Raw genomic sequence first — 20,084 nt, 5'->3', positions numbered from 1 at the left:
TTTTTTCAGCAGCTTTGGGGACAAGCAGGGCACTCTGCCCCTTCTTGGAGCTGGTGGAGCTGGTCTGAACTCCTGGTACAGGAGGACTCCTTGAGGCCAGGCAGGGAGTTTGGAAAGCTTTAATAGCGAAAGCTGTCCATAAACGAGGCATGAGAGTACTTGAAAAAGTTTGTGGAAAACGTGCAGTCAAGATGTATGGCTTGTTGCAAAAATGTTGAGATCTATGCCTACGAGCGGATCTTGAAAAATCTCACAGAAAATGTGTATTATGCAAAAATGTGTATTTCAAAATTTTATTCATTTATTTGATAAACAGAAAGACATCAGAGAGTTTCTATCCGTTGGTTCACTCCCTCAAATACCTGCAACAGCCAGGGCTGGTCTAGGCTTGAAGCTGGGAGCCAAGAACTCCATCCAGGCCTCTCAGGCATCCCATGTGAGTGGCAAGTGCTTAGCTACATGGTCTTTCATCTGCTGTTTCCCAGGAACATTATCAGGACGCTGGATCACAGGTGGAACTGCTGGGACTCAGACCAGTACTCAGATATGGGAGGTGGCCAGGCCAACCAGGATGCCTGCTCCTCAAAACAATTGGGGGTGGGGCAGCGTGATAGCCTAGTGGCTAAATCCTTACCTTGCATACACCAGGTTCCCATATGGGCACAGGTTCATATCCCGGTTGCTCTGCTTCCCCTCCAGCTCCCTGCTCGTGACCTGGGAAAGCAGTAGAGGATGGCCCAAAGCCTTGGGACCCTGTACCCACATGTAAGACCCAGAAGAAGCTCTTGGCTCCTGGCTTCAGATTGGTTCAACTCCAGCCTTTGTGGCCACCTGGGGAGTGAACCAGCGGACAGATGTTTCTCTCTGCCTCTCTTTCTCTCTGTATATCTGTCTTTCCAATAAAAATAAATAAATCTTTTTAAAAATTAATTCAAAATTAACCTTAAGCTTTTTTTATTAGAAAGGCAGATTTATATAGAGAAGGAGAGTTTCATTCCCCAAACAGCCTCACTGGCAGGCTCTGAGCTGATCTGAAGCCAGGAGCTTCTCCCAGGTCTCCCATGCAAGTGCAGGCTCCCAAGGCTTCGCACCATCCTCCGTTGATTTCCCAGGCCATGAGCATGGAACTGGATGGGAAGTGGAATAGAACCAGTGCCTTATCAGATATCAGCACTTGAAGGTAGAGGCTTCCACTTTCCATGAACATTTTAAATTATCCTTGCATATGTCAATGAACAAGGCATCACAAATGTCAGAACACTGAACAAAGCCAATGAGTGAGAGATGTGAGGTGTTTTAGATTTCCTGGTTTTCACAAATAGTCTCAAATACACAAGCTCTATGTGACTTTGGAAGAAAACTAACTTCAGGGCAACAATGAGGACTTAGGACACAGTATCAAAGGATAGAGCCTGTTTATTTAAGATGTTGATGACTGAGGCTGGTGTTGTGGTACAGCGGGTTAAGATATCATCTGCAACAGCGGCATCTTATAGGGACACAGGTTCAAATTCCAGTTACTCCCAGTCCAGCTCCCTGCCATTGTGCCTGGGAAAGCAGTGAAAGATGGCCCAAGTACCTGGGCCCCTGCCATCCATGTTGGAGACCTGGGTGGAGTTCTGGGCTCCCGGTTTCATCCTGGCCACGGACACCATATGGAGAGTGAACCAGCAAATGGACGCTCTCGCTCCCTCCGCCACTCTTTCAAATAAATAGCCTTAAATAATTCCCCACTCCCCAGAAAAAAGGATGAAGATTATGAAGGCTTTGTGCCATCGCTTGACTAATGGCCGTTTTGTCCTAGGCTGAACCTTTTAGACATTAAACTCTTCCACAACCCAGGTGGTCAAGTACAACTGCATGGGGTGCTGGGCCCTCCTCCTGCCCTTATCTGCCACCCCCTAGCTGCACCCCCATTCTTGTATCCCAGAAGGAGCCTGCTTGGCTGCACTGTTTAAAACCCTGTTCTTCAAAGGGTGCCTAACAGCACACCATGGGCTTCACCCGCATCCTGATTTGTGGAGAGTCAACAGACAGATGCCCCGCCCCTCCACTCCAGGGTCATCGTCAGGGTCGTCTACAGCAGGTCAAGAGGGGAGGGGACCAGACCTTGAGTCAGCTAAGACTGCTTTCCTAGCAGAAGAGGTGCTGTTTCCAGTTCCTATTACGGTTCCTATGGGGGCAAGCTAGCCTTGACCTTCACACTTCAGGAATCACAAAGTCTAGAATTCACCTCATCCCCAACAAGCACAAATGCTCCTTCAAGGGGGGGATGCTCATGGCAAAGGTGACTACACTTCCTGCTGAGGATGAGGAAGAAGGAACGGGCTGAGCGGGAGCAGAGGGAGAGAAGGAAGAAAGAATGGCAAGACAGAAGTACTGGCTTCCTCAGCTGCCATGGGCTGGAAAATCAATTTTTCCCTTATTATTCCATGGTGCGAAAGGAAAACCTCTTTGTAAATGGAATTGAACTCAATAGCAGCCTGCCTGTGTATTCGCAGAAGACTGCAGAAATTAGCAGGCAAAGTAGAAATCCGTGCGTGCCCATTTCAAAGCCTGGTTGAGATCATTTTCTCTGGTTTGTAAAGAAACACACCCACAGCTGTCACGAAGCACCCCCGGTAAGCCAACCTATCCACCCCTCAGAAGGACTCTATGAGGGAAGGGGTCCCCCAGATCCATCTGGTAAGGCCAGATTCGAAATCCTTGCCTCATCCGTCAGTCATCCACCGTGATTGGATATGAGTTCGAGCCCGCTTGATTAAGCCGCAATCTGTGGCACCGAGTCAGGGCCTATATGTGAGGGCGCCACTTCTCCTGACCCACCCAGCCATCAGCAAGTCCCAGTTCATCAGCACTGTGCCCTCTGGTGGGGCGATCCAGTACTTCTGCTAACTGTGAATAGCAAGGCGGTCGTGGTGATCCTCAGAAGACTTTCAAAAGAGAATTAAACCAGGCTCATACAGATAGGTCCTCAGGTCAGAGCAGAGGTAGGAGGTGGGGGGGGAGGCACATCTCAGATGTGCAGGGGCTAAAGAGCTTTTCACGGCCTTTGAACCTCAGGGGATTCTTCTGGGACAAGTGAGTCCTCCGCTCTCTCATTATACAAACAACACCCCCTCTACTAATGGGGTCTTTGTCATTCCTTGATAAGTCATAAACACACTTGGGCCTTTTGAAAGCAGCTGTGTGTGTGTGTGTGTGTGTGTGTGTGTGTGTGTGTGTGTGTGTGTGTTTAAGGTGAAGATGCATATGTTTTATTAAAAAAAAAAGCAACAAGTCACTGTGGCAGCCACTGGGAAGAGGAGCCCCCATTTCATGGTGCAGCTTGCCGTCGGTAAGGTGGAGGAGCCAGGTGAGCTCTGCGGTGTCGGGGTCTGCTCCCGTCTTCAGAACTTGGCTTGCTTCAGCTTGTCGATGTGGTAGCAGAGTTTGAGGGCAGGCCCCAGCTTCAGGCCCAAGTACTTCATGATCATGTCACTCTTCAGCAGCAACAGGGCGTGGCCGTCAATCTCCTGGAGCAACAAGACCAAAACAAACACAAAAAAGTAAACAAATCAAAGACTTGGAAGGGATGAGTGAGATTAGAGAGAGCAGGGAAGGCTAGGTGCAGTCACAGAATGGGGGATGTGGTCACAGGATGAGGTCACCCCAAATCAGGAAGAGTGAGTCCCCTCTGCTGGTGATCCCAGAGTGAGGGCTTCTTCAGAAAAACGTGACCACATGCTTAACGCTGCCTGGGTGCCCAGGATTCCAAATGGGATCTCGGTCCAGTGTGTGGCTGAAGGAGCCAGGGTGTGGTCCCCCAGATCCGGGCATGAGACCTACAGAACTCTAGCAGTAAAACAGTGAGATAGTTTTAAGCCACTACATTAGTGGCAGAAAACCAAAGCAGTAACCTTGGTCATTTCATGTATGTCAATATCTCCTAAATAACTGTGACAGTGCCTAAGAATGGGCCTGGCATCATGCGTTTTCTGATCTCATGCTAATCCAATGCACAACAGCCCATGAGTTTGCCTTCCTAGTGGTTACTGCATGTCCAGAGGGTGGATGGTCAGGGAAGCAGCTCCATTAAGGCTGACAAATGAGACAGATAAGACTTACAGACACACCAGGGTCTGGGGACTCCGCCCTGAGAGGCTGTGCTTGCACCTGTCTCTCCCGTCTGGCTGCCCCAAAGCAGTCCTAGAATCCCACCCTTCCCCCCCACCACAGTCCCCAGTGGCTCCCTGAGTTTTCCCTGTCTTCCAGTCCTACCCCCATCCCCATGGCGTACATGCTTTCTGAAGAGCTCCACGTGTGGCCCCAGAGCCTGTGGGTCGGCGTCTTTGACGAACCACACCACGTCCTCTACCGTCCAGGTGGACGGGTTCCTGCTCCGTGGCCGCCGGCTGTCCTGCCTGTCCAGAGAGGGGCTCGTCGTCATCGTTGCTGAATGGGAGGAGCACAGAGGGGGAGACTTGAGTCAGCAGGTCAGGGGCTTCATGCCTGCCTGGGGCTGCCTGCCCCACATTGAGCCCAGGGTCCTTAATGCTCTCATATCAAGCCAGGGACTCCAGGGACCTCCTGGGCCAGGGAAACGCTGTGGTGGCTTGCGCTATCAGCAATTGGGAGCACAGGAAGACAACTCTCAGAGGCATCACACTGCCCAGCCTTGGCAGGTCGAATGCATCCCACTGAAGTTCCTGTTAGTACTTAGGTCAAGATGCAGTGTGGGGTGCCTCTATCCCACACTGGAGTGCCTGGGTTTGAGTCTCAGTTCTGCCCCTGATCCTAGTTTCCTGCTCATGTGCACCCTGGAAGGCAATAGGTGAGGGTCAGGTGCTTGGTGCCCACATGGGGAACCTGGGTTGATTTGCTGGCTCCTGGCTTTAGCTTGGCCTAGCTGGCTCCGGCTGTTGCAGACATTTGGAGAATCAAATCATCCAGTATATGGAAGACCTCTGATTTTTTTTTTTTAAGAGGAAAAATACTTTTGAAAAAGATGTATTTGTTTACTTGAAAGTTGATCTGGGAGGGGCAAGGGGGGAGATAGGAGAGAAAGAGTGTTTCATCCACTCCCCAAATGGCCACATGGTCACAGCTGGGTGGATCCAAAGCCAGGAGCCAGAAGCTTCTTCTGAGTCTTCCACTGGGGTGCAGGGACACAAAGACTTGAGCCGTCTTCTGCTGCCTTCCAAAATGCATTTTCCAGATGCTGGATTGGAAGTGGAGCAGCCAGGACTAGGATAAACACCAACCTCTATGTCACAGCACCAGCTTCAGAAGCATTAATTTAAACAATATCTCATGTGTTAAAAGGTTGGGTGTTCTGTGGGGGCAATGTTTGGGAGGTGGAGCCTTGTGGCAGGTGTTTAGCTCATGGGGAAAAGTCTTCAGGAAAGGATGAATGCTTTTTCCTCAAGGGAAGATAATGAGTTGGCTGCTGGGGCATTCCACCCTCTTTTCTCTCTCTTACACCTGCTCTCTCCACCGCTCTGCCACGGGTAGAAACAACACAAGGCCCTCACCAGAACCTGAACAGATGCCAGTGCCATGCTCTTAGGTTCCCCAGCCCCCAAACTGGGATCCAAAATAAACCTCTGCTTCTCATCAGTCACACAGCACCAGGCTTCCTGATTTAGCAGCAGGACACAGAGCAAGGCGCTCTCTGGCCACAGCATCTACTTTTGGAGGAGTGAAGCATTAGACAATGGATTTCCTTCAACAGGTTGGAGCTCTTGTATGAGTAGACTTTCCAGGCCCCTCCTACTCCATTCTTGTGGAAGATGGCTACTTGGTGCCCAGGCCATGTGTGGTGAAGTCTGAATGGACCTCTCTACTGTGCTGGGTTCCTGGCCACCTCCGTAGGTTTCCCTCGAAAATGACATAGTAGAATTCAGGTGCCTTTTGGTCCTGTCCTTGGTTCCTACAGAATAGTGAATCTGGTACCACATCCTCAAAACCCCTGACTGCATGGGAGACCTGGAAGAGGCTCCTGGCTCCTGGCTTCAGATCAGCACAGTCAACTAGGGAGTGAATCATCAGACAGAATATTTTCCTCTCTCTCTCCTCCTCTCTGTGTATCTGACTTTGTAATAAAAATAAAATAAAATTTTTTAAAAAGGTGTCATGTACACACTCTGCCCCAGGCACCCACGCTGAGTGCCCTGCCCTCAGCATCCAAGAGCACTCACGCTGGTCTCCCCTCCACCAGCTTGGGAATTCCTCAGTATTTGTCTAACCCCATGCCTGCACCACGATGGGTCCTTATGAACAGTGGTACGAGTGCCATTTCCAATTGGGCATGGAAGAGGTCCAGCACATGTGAGGGAGGGAGATGCAGCCGCCACCTGGTGCTATTTAGGGGTCAACGGTTTTAGTGAGGTTCCAAGCCAACTCACCTGCTTTCCCTGGAGCCAGCTTCTCCCCCTATCTCCTATGTTTTTGAGACCAATCTTAGCTCCCCACCACATTGCACCATCCTGAGACCCTCAGCATGGGGCCTCTCATGCTGCCTCCCAGTGCCAGAAGCTCTCACGGAACCCCTACAAATGGTTCTCTAGTCTCTTTGCCCAATGCTCTTGTCAGTGCATTTGCCTGACAAGGCACAAACCAAGCTCCCTGGGAGCCCTTTGACCTGTTCCCCAAGTCCCTACTCTAGATCAGGTTCAAAGACCTTCTTTGGTCTCCATTGTGTCTTTCTTTCCTAGGCAGGACATTGAAGGTACAGAAAGAAATCACAGATTGGGGAGCTGCCACCTACTTGCCACCCCCAGTTGGTGAAGTGACAATGATGGGACTTGGCAGGTGTAATATGGCAGTGCTCTTGACCTGGAGGTGTAGGTGTGACATATGAAAGGGGACAGTGCCCAGCACTGTGCCTGGACATGCTCATGACAGCCCACATTTCCCCTAGCCTGTTCCTTCTCCACCATTCACTGCACTTGGGCTTCTTCTATGGACAGTCCTACCCTTCCCCCTCCAGTGGCATTGTCCCAGCCACCTAGTCACCAACCAACACCTTCATGAGCAATACTTCTGCCCCTCTTCTCCTGTAAGTCTTCCCCTGCAAGACCCTAGAAAGGTCTTCTGGGGTGTTTTCCCCATTCTATCATGCACAATGACTTCATGCACTTCTCTCCTGGGGACCCCACTACACCTGCCTCACTGCCCCCTGTCCTTTCATTCCAGGTGTATTTTCTGTCCCAGGTGCTGGGTGAAGTGTTGAGGAAAAGTACAAATGAGACCCCCCTCATTTGTAGGAGTGGTCATCAATGCTTCCTCCACGATGGCAGGTACATCACTTCTACATGTAAGTTTAGTGAGATGACGAAAATCTTAAATCAGCTTCAGGCCTTTGTGATACAGCAGGTTAAGACACTGCCTGCGGCATCAGCATCCCATATATGGGTGCCTGTTCAAGTCCCAGCTGCATCACCTCTGATCCAGCTTCCTGTTCATGTGCCTTGGAAAGCGGGGAAGATGGTCCATATGCTTGGGCTGCTGCACCCACATGGGAGCTTGGATGGAATTCCAGGCTCTTGGTTTTGGCCTACCTTGGTTATTTGAGGAGCTTATCCTAAACACACTACAGTTTGGTTGAAAACTAGATTTATTTTGAGGTTTTCTTCCCTCTTGTCTTTTCCTTGTTGGACCTGGAAGGGTCTCCTAAGGGTGGTTTCGCATGGGCGGTGTTTTCCTAATGCACCCCCAGAGCCATCTGAATGCTGATACATGTTTATTAAGGCCTATCGCATTTATTTAAAAACATCTACACCCAACCTAGAGACAAGGAGTCCCAGAAATCACAGCTGCCTTTGGGCCTCGCTCCCATCCATGCACCACTGTAATCAGTGATAAGTGAGTTCTAACGACAAGGGCTGACAGAGGATCTAAGCGTGATCAGAGAGGATGTCAAATCTAATTTCCTGTAGCTGTCAGGAAGGGAATAAGTGAAAGGCTAGGACAATCAACAGGATCCTTCTAAAGTCTTTGAGCCAGACCTGGGCCACATGCTCCCATGGGCCTGGGCCACGTGCCCCCATGGGACTGAGAAATGTGCCCCCATAGGCCTGGGATACGAGTCCCCATGGGCCTGGGCCACACCCCCCCAAGGACTTGGGCCACACACCCCCATGGGTCTGGGTCACACGTCCCCATGGGCCTAGGCCACACGTCCCCATGGGCCTGAGTCACACACCCCCAAGGACCTGGGCCACACACCCTCATGGGTCTGGGTCACACGTCCCCATGGGCCTGGGTCACACGTCCCCAAGGACCTGGGTCACACACCCCCAAGGACCTGGGCTACACACCCCCAAGGACCGGGGCCACACACCCCCATGGGCCTGGGTCCCACGTTCCCATTGGCCTGGGTAGAAGATTTATCTTTAAGGAGTGGGTTCCAACAGCAACAGCTGGGCAGGGAACTGAGCCAGGGAGAGGGGCACTCTTCCAGCTCTCCGTGCTTGGTACTTTTTTTTTTTTTTTTTTTTTCACTTTTGTAGGATGCAGTAGCAGTGATGATAGCTGGCCTGGCCTGGCTCTTCCATCCTCGAGGGGTCTCTTGAGTGAATACAAGAGAGGAAGCAGCAGGCAGTCGACGTTATACTTTGTGGGAGTTGTTCCCAGTTCAAAAGCACAGAGACTCATTCTGGAAGAAAGAGAAATGGAGCTTTGCCACCGTAGGCTAACGACAACATCACAGTGGTGCCCACTTGCTCACAAAGGTCAGAAGCACAACCCTTGGCCCTCCAGGTGCCAGAAGGTGTCAAGGAGACAGGTGGGTCCCAGCCAGAGCAGGAGGATATGGGAGGTCAGAGTGTGAGAAGGTCTTGCTCCTGGGCCAACAGAGAGTGCAAGGTGTTCGTCAGCATCCCGGGAGCAGGCAGCTGCCCCCAGTGCAGGGAACCCGGTGCTTAGTCAGTTCCCTGGATGCTGCAGGGACATCCAGCTATAGGTGAATGTGCTAAGTAGATGTCATTCTTGTGGCTGAGCAGATTTTCCAACTCTGAGCTAGCCATAGAGTGGCAAGGAATAACAAGATCAGCAGCAGGCCAGCGGTCGGGAGGCCTTCCCAGGGTGTCTGGCATGGTCTCCAGGGTCTCTTGACCCAAGAAGCTGTCCACACAGCTGCCAAGGCCTCCTCTTCATGTCCATGTGCAAAACCTGTGCAAAGAAGAGCCACTGCATTGCCTGGGACCTTGTCCTGGTTCAGATGGTTGCCCGTGGATCTCGATGCCTCACCTGTGAACTGCGCATGTCATGTGTGGCTTCTTAAGAGGATTTCATGAAGCACATGACTACGAGGTTTAGGCAAGACCCTGGCCCATCATGGGATTTTAATTAGGATATTCTTTTCATAGCTGACCCACCTATGTGAGAAGAGAGGACGCCGAGAGAACAAGAAAGAGCAGGCAGGCCAGACATCGTCTTGCCAGAGAGCAAGGTGACCTCTTCAGAAAGTCTTCAGCCAGCCCTCCTCCCACTGCCCTTCCCTAGCCATCTGCTACCTACGCTACTCTGCTCCCTACCGCCCTTCCCAGTCAGCCCCTGCCACTTCTTAAGGAAGCCTTCCTGGCCTCCCAGGGCAGGTGCAACCATGCCCCACCCCCCAGCTGAGGTGCTTCTGGCAGCCACACCTGGCCTTGACCACTGTGGTCGTGGCAGTTGGGAAAGGCCTGCATCCTTTGTTCACGTCTGTCTGGGGGAGCGGAGGTGGGCACCCCACACTGACAATGGGGCCTGTGTCTGTCTCATTCATAGCCCTAACCTCAGACCCACCAACAGCCCCTGCTGCATTGCGCTCAGTGTCTACTGACCAGGACACCCAGTGCTCTCCGAGTCTTAGCTGCCCACCTGGAAGACACTCCCTGTGGTGGGTGGCTGTGGAGATTCAATGGGATGGTACTGTGAAACATCAGACAGTCACACATTATCAAAGGCTGTGACTATTATTACTGCTATGACACATGATGGCCAGCAGATGCAGCTTACTAAACCCCATGGCCTTCAGCTCATTCCCTTGTTAATAATGTCCGATTTCCATCACTACAGATGCAACCCAGTATATGCCCCTAACAACTTGGTGTGGGACCCCTCAGTGCCCCCTGCACAAACTCTTCTTGCTCTGGAACCAAAAAGTCCCTGATTTGGGGTCAGCTGTGACATAGTAGTAAAAGCTACTGCCTGTGGTTCCAGCATCCTGTATGGGCCCTGGTTTAAGTTCTAGCTGCTCCGCTTCCAATCCAGCACCCCGCTAATGTGCCTGGGAAAACAGTGGAGGATGGCCCTCATGCTTGGGCCCATGAACCCAAATGAGAGACCTGGAAGAAGTTCCTGGCTTCTGGCTCCTGGCTTCAGACTGGCTCAGCTCCAACCATTGCAGCCACTGGGAAATGAAAGATCACCCCCACACACACTGCTTCTCTCTCTCTCTCTCTCTCTCTCCTTATTCTTTCTCTGTAATTCTGCCTTGCAAATAAATAAAAACAACTTCATCTTAAAGCCCCTGCTGCATCTTTGCCAGCCCAGTTCACATCACCCCTACCACCCCTTGCCTAAGAGCATCATCCTTCTCTTTCTAGCAGAAGCTCCCCATACCTCTCTCATCGCCCTGTGGTGACAAAAGCCAACCTGCCCAAAAGCAGTAGGACTGAAATAACCATGTCATTCTGCGTCTTGTGCCGAGCTGGGGATGCTGCAGCAAGTACAGATCCGTGCAGAAGCCAGGAGGCTGTCAGACCTCCCTGCAGTGCTCAGTGATGTCATCTGGATGAGGGGCAGGGAAGAGCTCTCCAGGCTGCATCTGGGCATCAGGAACACCAGGAAGCATGCCCTGTGCACACGGCCCGCCCACCAGCCCACTGGTGTGGAGCTAGTCCCATCCATCACTGCAGCAGGAGGTGGAGGTGAGCGTCCACCTGAGAGGAGGAGGTTGAGAAATTGTCCTGTCACCCTTACTTCCCTCCTGCCTGCAGCCCCATGCAGTCAGCCTGCTGCTGTGGCTTCAAACCATTTTGATTTGTGCTTTAGGGAGGAAAAAAAAAAAAAAAAAGATCTATTTCTAGATGTCTTCCAAGGTTTATGGCTGGGGCCAAACCCTCATAAAATGTGTGTTTTCTTGATGCCAATGTATTTCATGTGAGATTCAATGTAGAGAAATTCAGAGTAGTCCTCTGGGCAGAGGGAAAAATATTCACGGCCTCCTTGAGAGCTGTCAGGTGGGCAGGCACGCAGGCAGGTGGACTGTGTAGGGGGTTGCTCCTGCTCTTCTTGCCCACCACCACCAACCAACATTCAGGCCAGTAGGGTTCAATGCCAGTTTCCAAACATGCTAAGCTGTGCAAGTTTTGTTCAAGCTAAATATGAGCAGAATACCATTCTGCCAGTGTGGAGAGGCCCCTTTTAAAGACACGCAGGAGGTGGAACTGAAATCCTTTCTTCTCTCATCCCTTCTCTTCATCCTCCAGAACCAAAAACAGGGGATCCCCTTGGTACCCAACAAGTTTGTGGAGCCAGTCTGGAAGAGCCAGGCTTTCCAGGCAGCTGAAATCACCCTTGGCTCTGCACTTGCTAGACCTTCACTGTCTTATCTATATATTAGATGGAATAACGCATACTTCTTACAAACACCAGCCTATAACACATCCAGGAAAGTGTGTGTGCCTTCTTCACCCCCATTCTTCCTCCTTCTTCCTACGGGATATATGGGGGACATGGAGACTTCGGGGAATGACAGGGTCACAGGATGGACACAGCCTACAGCCCTGCATTGAGAGGTACCCACCAAATAGGAACACTTACCTTGGACCCTTTAGCAAAAACTTTGATGACATTTGAGCCATTGTAGATTTCAAAGTCTACCTGGTTCTATGGCATGGTCTACCTTAATGTACCATTTTCTCTGCTTAAGGTCAACAATCAAGATTGGCTGGCTTTAAGCACCATAATAATCCATGTTGGGGTCTGTGGATGCTTCTAATCTCCAATGCTGCCAAGTTCAAATGGCCATGCCTCCCTCCTCCCCAAACTGTGTCCCCAGGGCAAGGGCAGAAGAAGCTGAGTGACTGGGAAGCCAAGCCATGCATTACATTACCACGTCTGTTCCCTTCCAGCGAGGCCCCGTTTCTCTTCGGGCTGGGGGCAGGAGTCTTCAGTGTAGGTGTAGAGGTGACTGTGGAGGACATGGGACTGGTGCAGGGACCCCTGGCAGCAGTGGTGGGGTCTCCTTCAGGGTGGCTGTCTCCAGAGTTCTTCCTTTTGGAGTAGAGTGAGGAGGAGGAGGGCAGCAAGGAGCCCCTGTGGCCGAAGGGGGAGCCGGAGGGGTCTGCATCATAGCGATTCATGTCCACAGTGCTGACTAGGCACTCTTCTGTGATGACTGTCTTGGCTAAAGGAGAAGGCAGTGCAGAGAAGCAGAGATGAGACAGGATGGCCCAGGGAGCTACCTGATCCCAAGTCAGTGCGGAGCAGGGTGTAAGGATGGGAGATGAAGAGAACTGAACTTTTTAACTCTCAGTCAGCAGATAGGGGTATCTGCTGGAGAAAGTTGCCTTCTAAGTCATGGAAAACTTGGAGATAAAATCAAACTGAGCTCTTATGTCCCCAGGGGCTCTACCCTCCAGGTGTCTTGCTGGTTTCCCCCAGAACCTCCCTGTGTGGTTCTGACTAGGAGCTATCCCTGTAGCTGTACGGTGTGTTTTTGTTTTCTTTCCATTTTTATTTACATGGATTTTTGTTTGTTTTTAGACAAAGTCCAAAAGAATGACAAAGCCAGGAAGCAAAAGGAAACTTCTTCTTGCCTCTCCCACTCCAGATAAGATCACACATGCTTAGTCCCATCATTAGTTATCTGTATTATTAGACCCCACTGACACAGACAGTGACAGCCCCCTCCAAAAATACAATAAGCAACAGAAGAGAATGGATTCTATCAAGTGGCACAGGGAAACACATTTGGGCCATGAGATTCATATGTCTCCCCCACGTATGATTCCTCCCGTACTGCAGGTACTGAAAGGTGGAGCTCACAGATCCTGGGGAACTCAGCCAGGGATAAGACACTCAGAGGGCATGCAACTGAAGTTGTGTCTAGTGCTAAGTTTATACTTGTAAATATCTATTTTAAAAAGAAAAGATTAAAAGTAAATAACTGAAGCTTACACCTTAAGATGCTGGGGGCGGGAATGAACAAACTAAAAATCAAGTGAGCAGAAGACATGAACTCATAGAAATTTAAGCAGACATTGATTCAATGGAAAACAGGAAAAAAAAATGATAAATGCAACCAAAAGCTGTTTCTTTCAAAATATCAATAAAATTTGCAAACCTTTGGCTACAATGACTAGACATCTTAGATTGCTAGAATTGGGAGTGAAACAGGGAATATTACTGCGAAACTTGAAGAAATAGGATGAACTAGTAAAGAATAATATGAACCAATAAAACTGGTTACTTCAGGGAAATGGAGAGACCATTGGAGCTAACCCAAGAAGAAGCAGTCTTGGACACTGCATGATGACTTATTTGGCTAATCCTCCCACTGCAAGTGCCAGAATCCCATATGGGCGCTGGTTCATGTCCCAGCTGTTCCATTTCCAATCTAACTCCCTACTTATGGCCAGAGAAAAAAGCAGAGGATGGCCCAAAGCCTTGAATCCCTGCACCTGCATGGGAGACCCCGAGAGTCCTCCAGGCTCCTGGTTTCAGATCGGCTCAGCTCCAGCCATTGTGGTCATTTGGGGGGTGAACCAGTTGATGGAAGCTCTTTCTGTCTCTCCTTCTGGAAATCTGCCTTTCTGATTAAAAAAAACTCATCTTTTTAAAAAAGTGGTGTTATAGGTCTCTAAAAAAGGAAAAGAGAAACAATTCCAACTCTTCAAAACCGCTTCCAAAAACAGAAAGGAGGAAGTGCCTCTCAGCTCATCCCGTGATGCCAAAGCCAACACAGAGACTGCACATGGAAAGAAAACGAGAGCCATAGCTCTCATTCATACAGATATAGAAGTCCTCACCAGGGCCCGGCGGCGTGGCCTGGCGGCTAAAGTCCTCACCAGGGCCCGGCGGTGTGGCCTGGCGGCTAAAGTCCTCGCCTTGAAAGCCCCGGGATCCCATATGGGCGCCGGTTCTAATCCCGCCGGCTCCACTTCCCATCCAGCTCCCTGGGAAAGCAGTTGAGGACGGCCCAATGCACTGGGACCCTGCACCTGCGTGGGAGACCTGGAAGAGGTTCCAGGTTCCCGGCATCGGATTGGCGCGCACCGGCCATTGCAGCTCACTTGGGGAGTGAATCATCGGACGGAAGATCTTCCTCTCTGTCTCTCCTCCTCTCTGTATATCTGACTTTGTAATAAAAATAAATCTTTAAAAAAAAAAAGAAGTCCTCACCAAAAAACCAAGCCTTTGGCTATCACAATATGTAAAATCCAACTAACATAATTCAGCAAATCAGTAAGACTGCAAAACCAAAATCACATAACCATCTCAATAGATGCAGAAAACGCATTTGCCAAAATCAACACCTTTTCATGTTTAAAAAAAAAAAATTCAACAAACCAGAAAGAGAAGGAAAACTCATTGACAAAGGTCATCTACAAAGGGCCCCAGCCGCCATCTGTAAGTAATGGTGAAAGACCAGTTTGTTGCCTCCTAAGAAGAGATACAAAACCAAGATATCCATCTTCACCCCTTCTGTTGGACATTGGATGGATGGTTCCAGCCAAAGCAATTAGGTAAGAAAGAATAAAGCACCCAGTAAATTAGGAAAGAAGAGGCAAACCTATCTTTTATATGTACATGCCCTTAAGGTATGACTATCAGAACTAATTATGAGTTCAGCAAGGTTGCAGAATGCTAAACTAACATGCGCATGTATCGGTTGTATTCCTACACACTTTGAGTTTAACAGCATGAGAAGCAAATTATGAAAACAATTTCTTTATGATAACACTCCCAAATACAACAAACTTGGGAAAATTTAGTAAGAGAAGTAGAAACATATTTTGCCCCCAGCTGTAGGCAACTGCTTAGGTTGCCTTGTACCTAAGCAAGTGTTACATTGCTGGGAGAAAAGCAGCCAAGACTGGCAGGCATTCTGGGCCTGGTTAATGCCAACTCTATGTTAACTATGCCAGTGTGCCAGCATAGTTGCCTATTCCCTTTTTAAATGTTTTTCTAAATGTGGGAAACACTGTGTGCCACCATACAGTGCAGCACAGCAGAAGGTGGGGGACACTGAACTGGGACTCACCACCTTCCAAGCATGCCATGCAAGGTAGGAGGGCTGCAGATTTCCTGGGGGAAGGGGTATGGGGATGTGCTGGAGTGGGGAACCACTGAAGTCATGTTTGACAGATGAGAAGTAACTTCTAGGAGTTTCCATAGACTGGGTCACTGAACTCTCAGGTAGGCAAAGAAGCTAAGATGGAGTGGCTTAGAGGTGGGGAAACCAGAGGGCATGTCTGGATCAGACCAAGGCACCTGCCCACATGGGAGACCTAGGCTGGACTAAGTAGCATCACCCGCCACCCACTGATGCACATGAAAGCTTGGGCTGGGGTGCATTCCTAGCTGCACCTGCAAAGGCCTGGAATGAGGGCAGATCATGCAAAGCAGGGATGCAGAACCCACTGGCCTGTGTGAGATTTGGGGCTGGAAGCAGGCCTTGTAGGGGAACTTAGAGAAATCCCTGCTATGCTGCAACTCCAGCTGGGGAGCACAACAGCTGGGGCTGGGCACAGGCCAGGCTAAGCAAAGCTGCAGCACATGTCAGCATTTGGATGAGACAGGTCTGGGAGCAGGCTGGGCCAGGCTGCAGCACCCGATTTTTGGACACATGAGAGAGCCAGCATGGGGTGTTGGCTGCGCCAGGCTGGGCTAGGCTGCAACATTTGCCAGCAAGAACTGAGACTGGGGACCATCCATGCACCTCCTCCCTCTGAGTGGAAAGGTATCAGACAAAAGATTCTTAGAAAGACATGTCAATGCAGTTATGTACTAATCAGCATCCTGAATAGTGATAGGGAGGAAAACATTTACTGGGCACCTATGACAGGTACCTGTCTAGCATCAGTAAGCAGTAGGGCTGTCATAACTTCCCTTCTGGAAAGCTTTCCTAGTCTGGGATGCCAAACCTTGTTGTGTCCCAAATGGCAGGTGCTTTGATATATGTAAGTAAGCCACACACAGTGTCTGGCATGCTAGCTGTCCTAAAATAAGTACTCAACAAATACTTATTTTTAAAAGATTTACTCATCTGAAAAGCAGAGAGACAAGGAGGGATACAGAAGGGCGGGAGATGGGAGTGAGAGAGAGGAAAAGAAAGTATGATGTCCTCTATCTGCTGGACCACTCCCTCAGAGCCCACAATAGCTAGGTCTGGACCGAAGTGAAGTTAGGACTCAGGAAATCCATCCTGGTTGCCCAAGCACTTGGTCTGTCTTCTGTTGCCTTCACAGACACATTATGAGGAAGCTGGATTGGAGGTAGAGCAGCCAAGGACTTGAACTGGTGTTCTGACATGGGATGTTGGCATCACCAGCAATGGCTCAACACGCTGTGCCCACAGCGCCAGCCCCTCAAATATTTTTTGAGTAAATACTTGGGCTGGTGCTAGTAATAACGCTGGCATTCCATAGAAGATGCATTAAAGTTGATATTATAAAAGGCTAACACATAACCTCTTCATTTAGATTTTTGACAATGAAAAGATTTTAAAAAAATACTTATTTTGTTTTTATTAAATAGTTTAAATCTAAAGTAGATATGCCTACATAATTTTGCTAGACTCAAGCAGAGAATGCAGATAATTCCCTAGTCAGGACACAGATAGAAGCCCATTCTGTCTTGACTAGGTACCATAATGGGGAACGTGGGAAAATGTACTTTGTGCATTTAAAAACTGTTAACGACCACGGATGAGATCAAAGGCTGTGCAAACCAGCCTCTGGGCCATGAGCCAGATGAGCTCATCAGAGGGAAAACCGACTTCAGAGAGCACCACGCAGCAGCCTTGAGATACACAGCAGCAGTTAGAGGCAGTCACTGCAGCAGCTTTCAGAGTTGATGCGGCGTGTCTGTTCCAGTCCAGTTAAAACAGTGTCTTCCTTGTGACAACAGGGGGACTTGTGCATCGTCTCTGTGTGTAGCAACGACTGACACACTGGTGGTCATTGCTACCATGGGAATGAAAAGGGCCTTCCTAGGGGCCCAGAGCCTGCGCTTCCTGTGTTAGATGGGTCCCACTGGTGGGCCAGGAGACGTTAGGTCACAAACAACAGGCATCTGTTCTCCCACAGTTCTGGAGGCCCAGAGTCTGGATTAGAGGAGTCTGCAGGACTATGCACCTGCTTATGGCTCAAGGGTGCCACCCCTTCTTGGCACTGCCTGGCTTCTGGCATTGCCGACGCTCCTTGGGGTTCTTGGGTTATAAATACATTGCTCCTCTCTTTACCCTCATCCTGGGGTTCAAATTTTCTCCCCCTACCCACTGACTTGTCAAAAAAAAAAGCCTGTTCCCTCAACAAGGTTCCAGGGTTCTGACTTTGAAAAAGAACATTTGTGTTTTTGGAGAACACAATTCATCTTACCATAAGCAGTAAACGTTATTTTCATAATATTTTTGTAGTCATATATCATAATGGGCACCAATGAAATATAACATGAAAAAATTATTTCACTCATCTACCAACTAAAGGCTGAAGTTAATAGACACAAAGTGTTTCAAAGGAATGGTCTTGAGGAGGCAGTTCAACAGCTGCTGTTCCCAAATGCAAATTGTGAAGGGGGCACAGCAGAGCTGAACCAGCCCCCGTCTCTCTGTCTAGAAAGGAAAGCAAAGCAGGTGACGGATCCTCTTATTGAGACGTATCCCAAGGACATTGTATAATCTTTCTCATATTCTCATTGCAATGGCTGGAATTCTTCCTGACATCCAACCCTAACAGTCCTCCCTGCTTCGGCTAAAAAGATGAGTGCTGGATACACGCCATTCGCTGTCCTTGGCATTCAGCCATTCAGCATACAAGTAGATGAATTGCTAATAGGCACAACTTTGAGTAGCTTCAGAAAGTAACTGACACATGTTTGTTAGCTGAGTCCACCGTTGACAAGTTGGCAAAAAGAAAGGAGGAGCAAGTCTGTGATTGGAAAGAGAGAACCGTGCTTTTCGGGAGGTTTTGTGGCTGACTGATGAATGGAAAACCAGGTGAGGCCAGTAGACGTGGGAGTGTGCCCAGGAGATCTAACTCCTGCACATGGAGTCCTGACAACCACGTGGTGACCGATACAGGTGTTCATGGTCATTTCCATGTGGATTCTTACAAAACCCCTTCCTGTTTGGAATAAGCTGTCTTGTCACCCCAGCATATCTCACGAGCAAGAGCCCCAGCCCAGCTTCCAGTTGAGGCCTTTTTGCTGCTGTAGAGGTTACCAGTGAAAACACAGCTGGGCAGTGAGCGAGCTCCTTTAACGCACTTCTACAATCACCAGCATCCATCTGAGTGACCAGGAATGCTTCTTGTAAGTCACTAAGTCTTTCCTTCAGAAAACAAAAAACAACAAAACAAAACAAAGAACCTATTTCTAGTACAACCCCCAAAGTATGCTTAGGTAGCAAGGCAAAGAAATAAAAGCGGAGTTCAGGGCTTGGAGTCTGGCAGTGTTTCAGAGGAGTCTGGCGTTCCTTTCTCAATGTTCACTAATCTGTTGGTCGACTGTAAGTTCTTCCAGCTGCTGTGCGCAAAATGTGCCTGTTAGACAAGCCCCAAGAACAACGCTGTAGGACAGCCCAGGCCCACTCAATCTCCTTGGATGCCCCCATTTGTTTATGAGTCTAAGCTATGCTATTTGGGAAACAAAACCCCAGGGTGTTGGAGCCACAGACCTCCCTTCTGCCCCTCCCCTGCTGGGGTCAGGGCTGGAAGGTGGGGTCAGGGGAGAGAGCCTATCCCCTCCCCGCCCCTACTTTCTTGGCTTCCAGCCCCCTCCCTGCCCTGCCAGCGCAGCCCATTTCTGCTGCAGCCCTGGAGGGTCAGGTGTGAGCCCTTGGGATAGAGTACCTCCAAAGGGGAAGGAAAAAAAAAAAAAAAAAAAAAAAAGAGGAAGAGAGGGGTAGGAAGGAGAAAGGTGGAGAGAAAGTCCCAGGTGGGATGATTACTTTTGTTTTGAAAAGTTAAATTGGCCTTTTCCGGGGCTTCTCTAACCAAAGCCAGTCTGGAGAAGCAATAGTGCCACCATCTGCCCAATTCTCACACCGGATCGCTCGGGCACTCAACCAAACAGGCACAGTCTGAGATTCTTGTCTCTCCCATCTCTAAACAGTCCTCTCTCTGTCGCTCTCTGACACACTCCCATCCCCTCCACCTCCCCCCACCCCCATCGGCCATAATTTCTTATTCTTAGGAGCCAGGGCAGTCACCTCCTGACCAGAGGGGTCCACGGGTTCATCTGCTTAAAGAGACGGCAGCACCACAGTCCCTGCTTAAAACCCAGACCCGAAAATGCAAAACCGCAGCTTGGAGATTGGAAGGGCTGTGAACTCACTACCACCCGACACTTAGCCACAGGTTGGTGCCAACACCTGGACAGGGCAGCCAACACGCGCACTGAGATGCAGAGAAGTGGGCAGGGGCAGAAGGGGCGGGTCCAGGAAGTAGCAGCAGGTGCAAGCCAAGGTGGGGAGGGGGGCTGCCCTTCTTCCAGGCAGCCTGTCTGCAGGTACTTCGGTCCCTACCTTGGTGGTCAGGTCCACACCAGGCTGCCTTCCGATGTTCCTGTAGGTGGGGGACAGCGTGAGACACGGACGACAGGCCTTGGGCTGTGGACCTCGGAGGGATTTCTCAGTGGCAAAAAAACAGTTTCCTGCTTGCCCTGGTGCAGCCGTGCAGCCTTTTCTCGCCGCCCCGGGAGGTTTGCAGATGGCTGCTCAAGCTCAGTCCCGCCCCGTTGTTCTTGCAGATAAGCTCTGTTTTCCCCCAGGCCCTCGGTGGCCTCTTGGCCCAGCCTCCCTAGTTCAAAGGGCATTAGCCACACCACCTATGGGGCTGTGCATTTCATTCGCCTCAATTACATTTCCCAGTATCTTGGTCTCTGGCCAGTAT

General features: G+C 49.9%; 1 protein-coding gene across 1 annotated transcript; it reads right to left on the bottom strand.

Annotated features, from left to right (window-relative positions):
• Positions 1-3,360: 3,360 nt before the first annotated feature.
• Positions 3,361-19,828, bottom strand: SCML4 (Scm polycomb group protein like 4). Its single transcript, XM_058660101.1, has 4 exons — positions 19,718-19,828; positions 12,083-12,376; positions 4,280-4,434; positions 3,361-3,515 (listed from the first exon to the last, which is right to left on the bottom strand). The coding sequence occupies exons 2-4, from the start codon at positions 12,330-12,332 to the stop codon at positions 3,390-3,392; spliced, it is 531 nt and encodes a 176-aa protein (XP_058516084.1). The 5' UTR covers positions 12,333-12,376; positions 19,718-19,828; the 3' UTR covers positions 3,361-3,389.
• Between the last annotated feature and the right edge of the window lie 256 nt (positions 19,829-20,084).

Source organism: Ochotona princeps, chromosome 1 (assembly GCF_030435755.1).
Source record: "Ochotona princeps isolate mOchPri1 chromosome 1, mOchPri1.hap1, whole genome shotgun sequence".
NCBI lineage: Eukaryota > Metazoa > Chordata > Mammalia > Lagomorpha > Ochotonidae > Ochotona > Ochotona princeps.
The sequence above is the reverse complement of the archived record's forward strand: the minus strand, read 5'-3'. Positions and strand labels throughout refer to the sequence as shown.

Coding starts and splice junctions, on each gene's coding strand:
- SCML4 (XM_058660101.1), bottom strand. CDS start 12,332: ATGAATCGCTATGATGCAGACCCCTCCGGCTCCCCCTTCGGCCACAGG. Junction 4,435..12,082: donor GCTGGAAGGGAACAGACGTG/GTAATGTAATGC, acceptor CCTCCCATTCAG/CAACGATGACGACGAGCCCC. Junction 3,516..4,279: donor TGGAGCTCTTCAGAAAGCAT/GTACGCCATGGG, acceptor TTGTTGCTCCAG/GAGATTGACGGCCACGCCCT.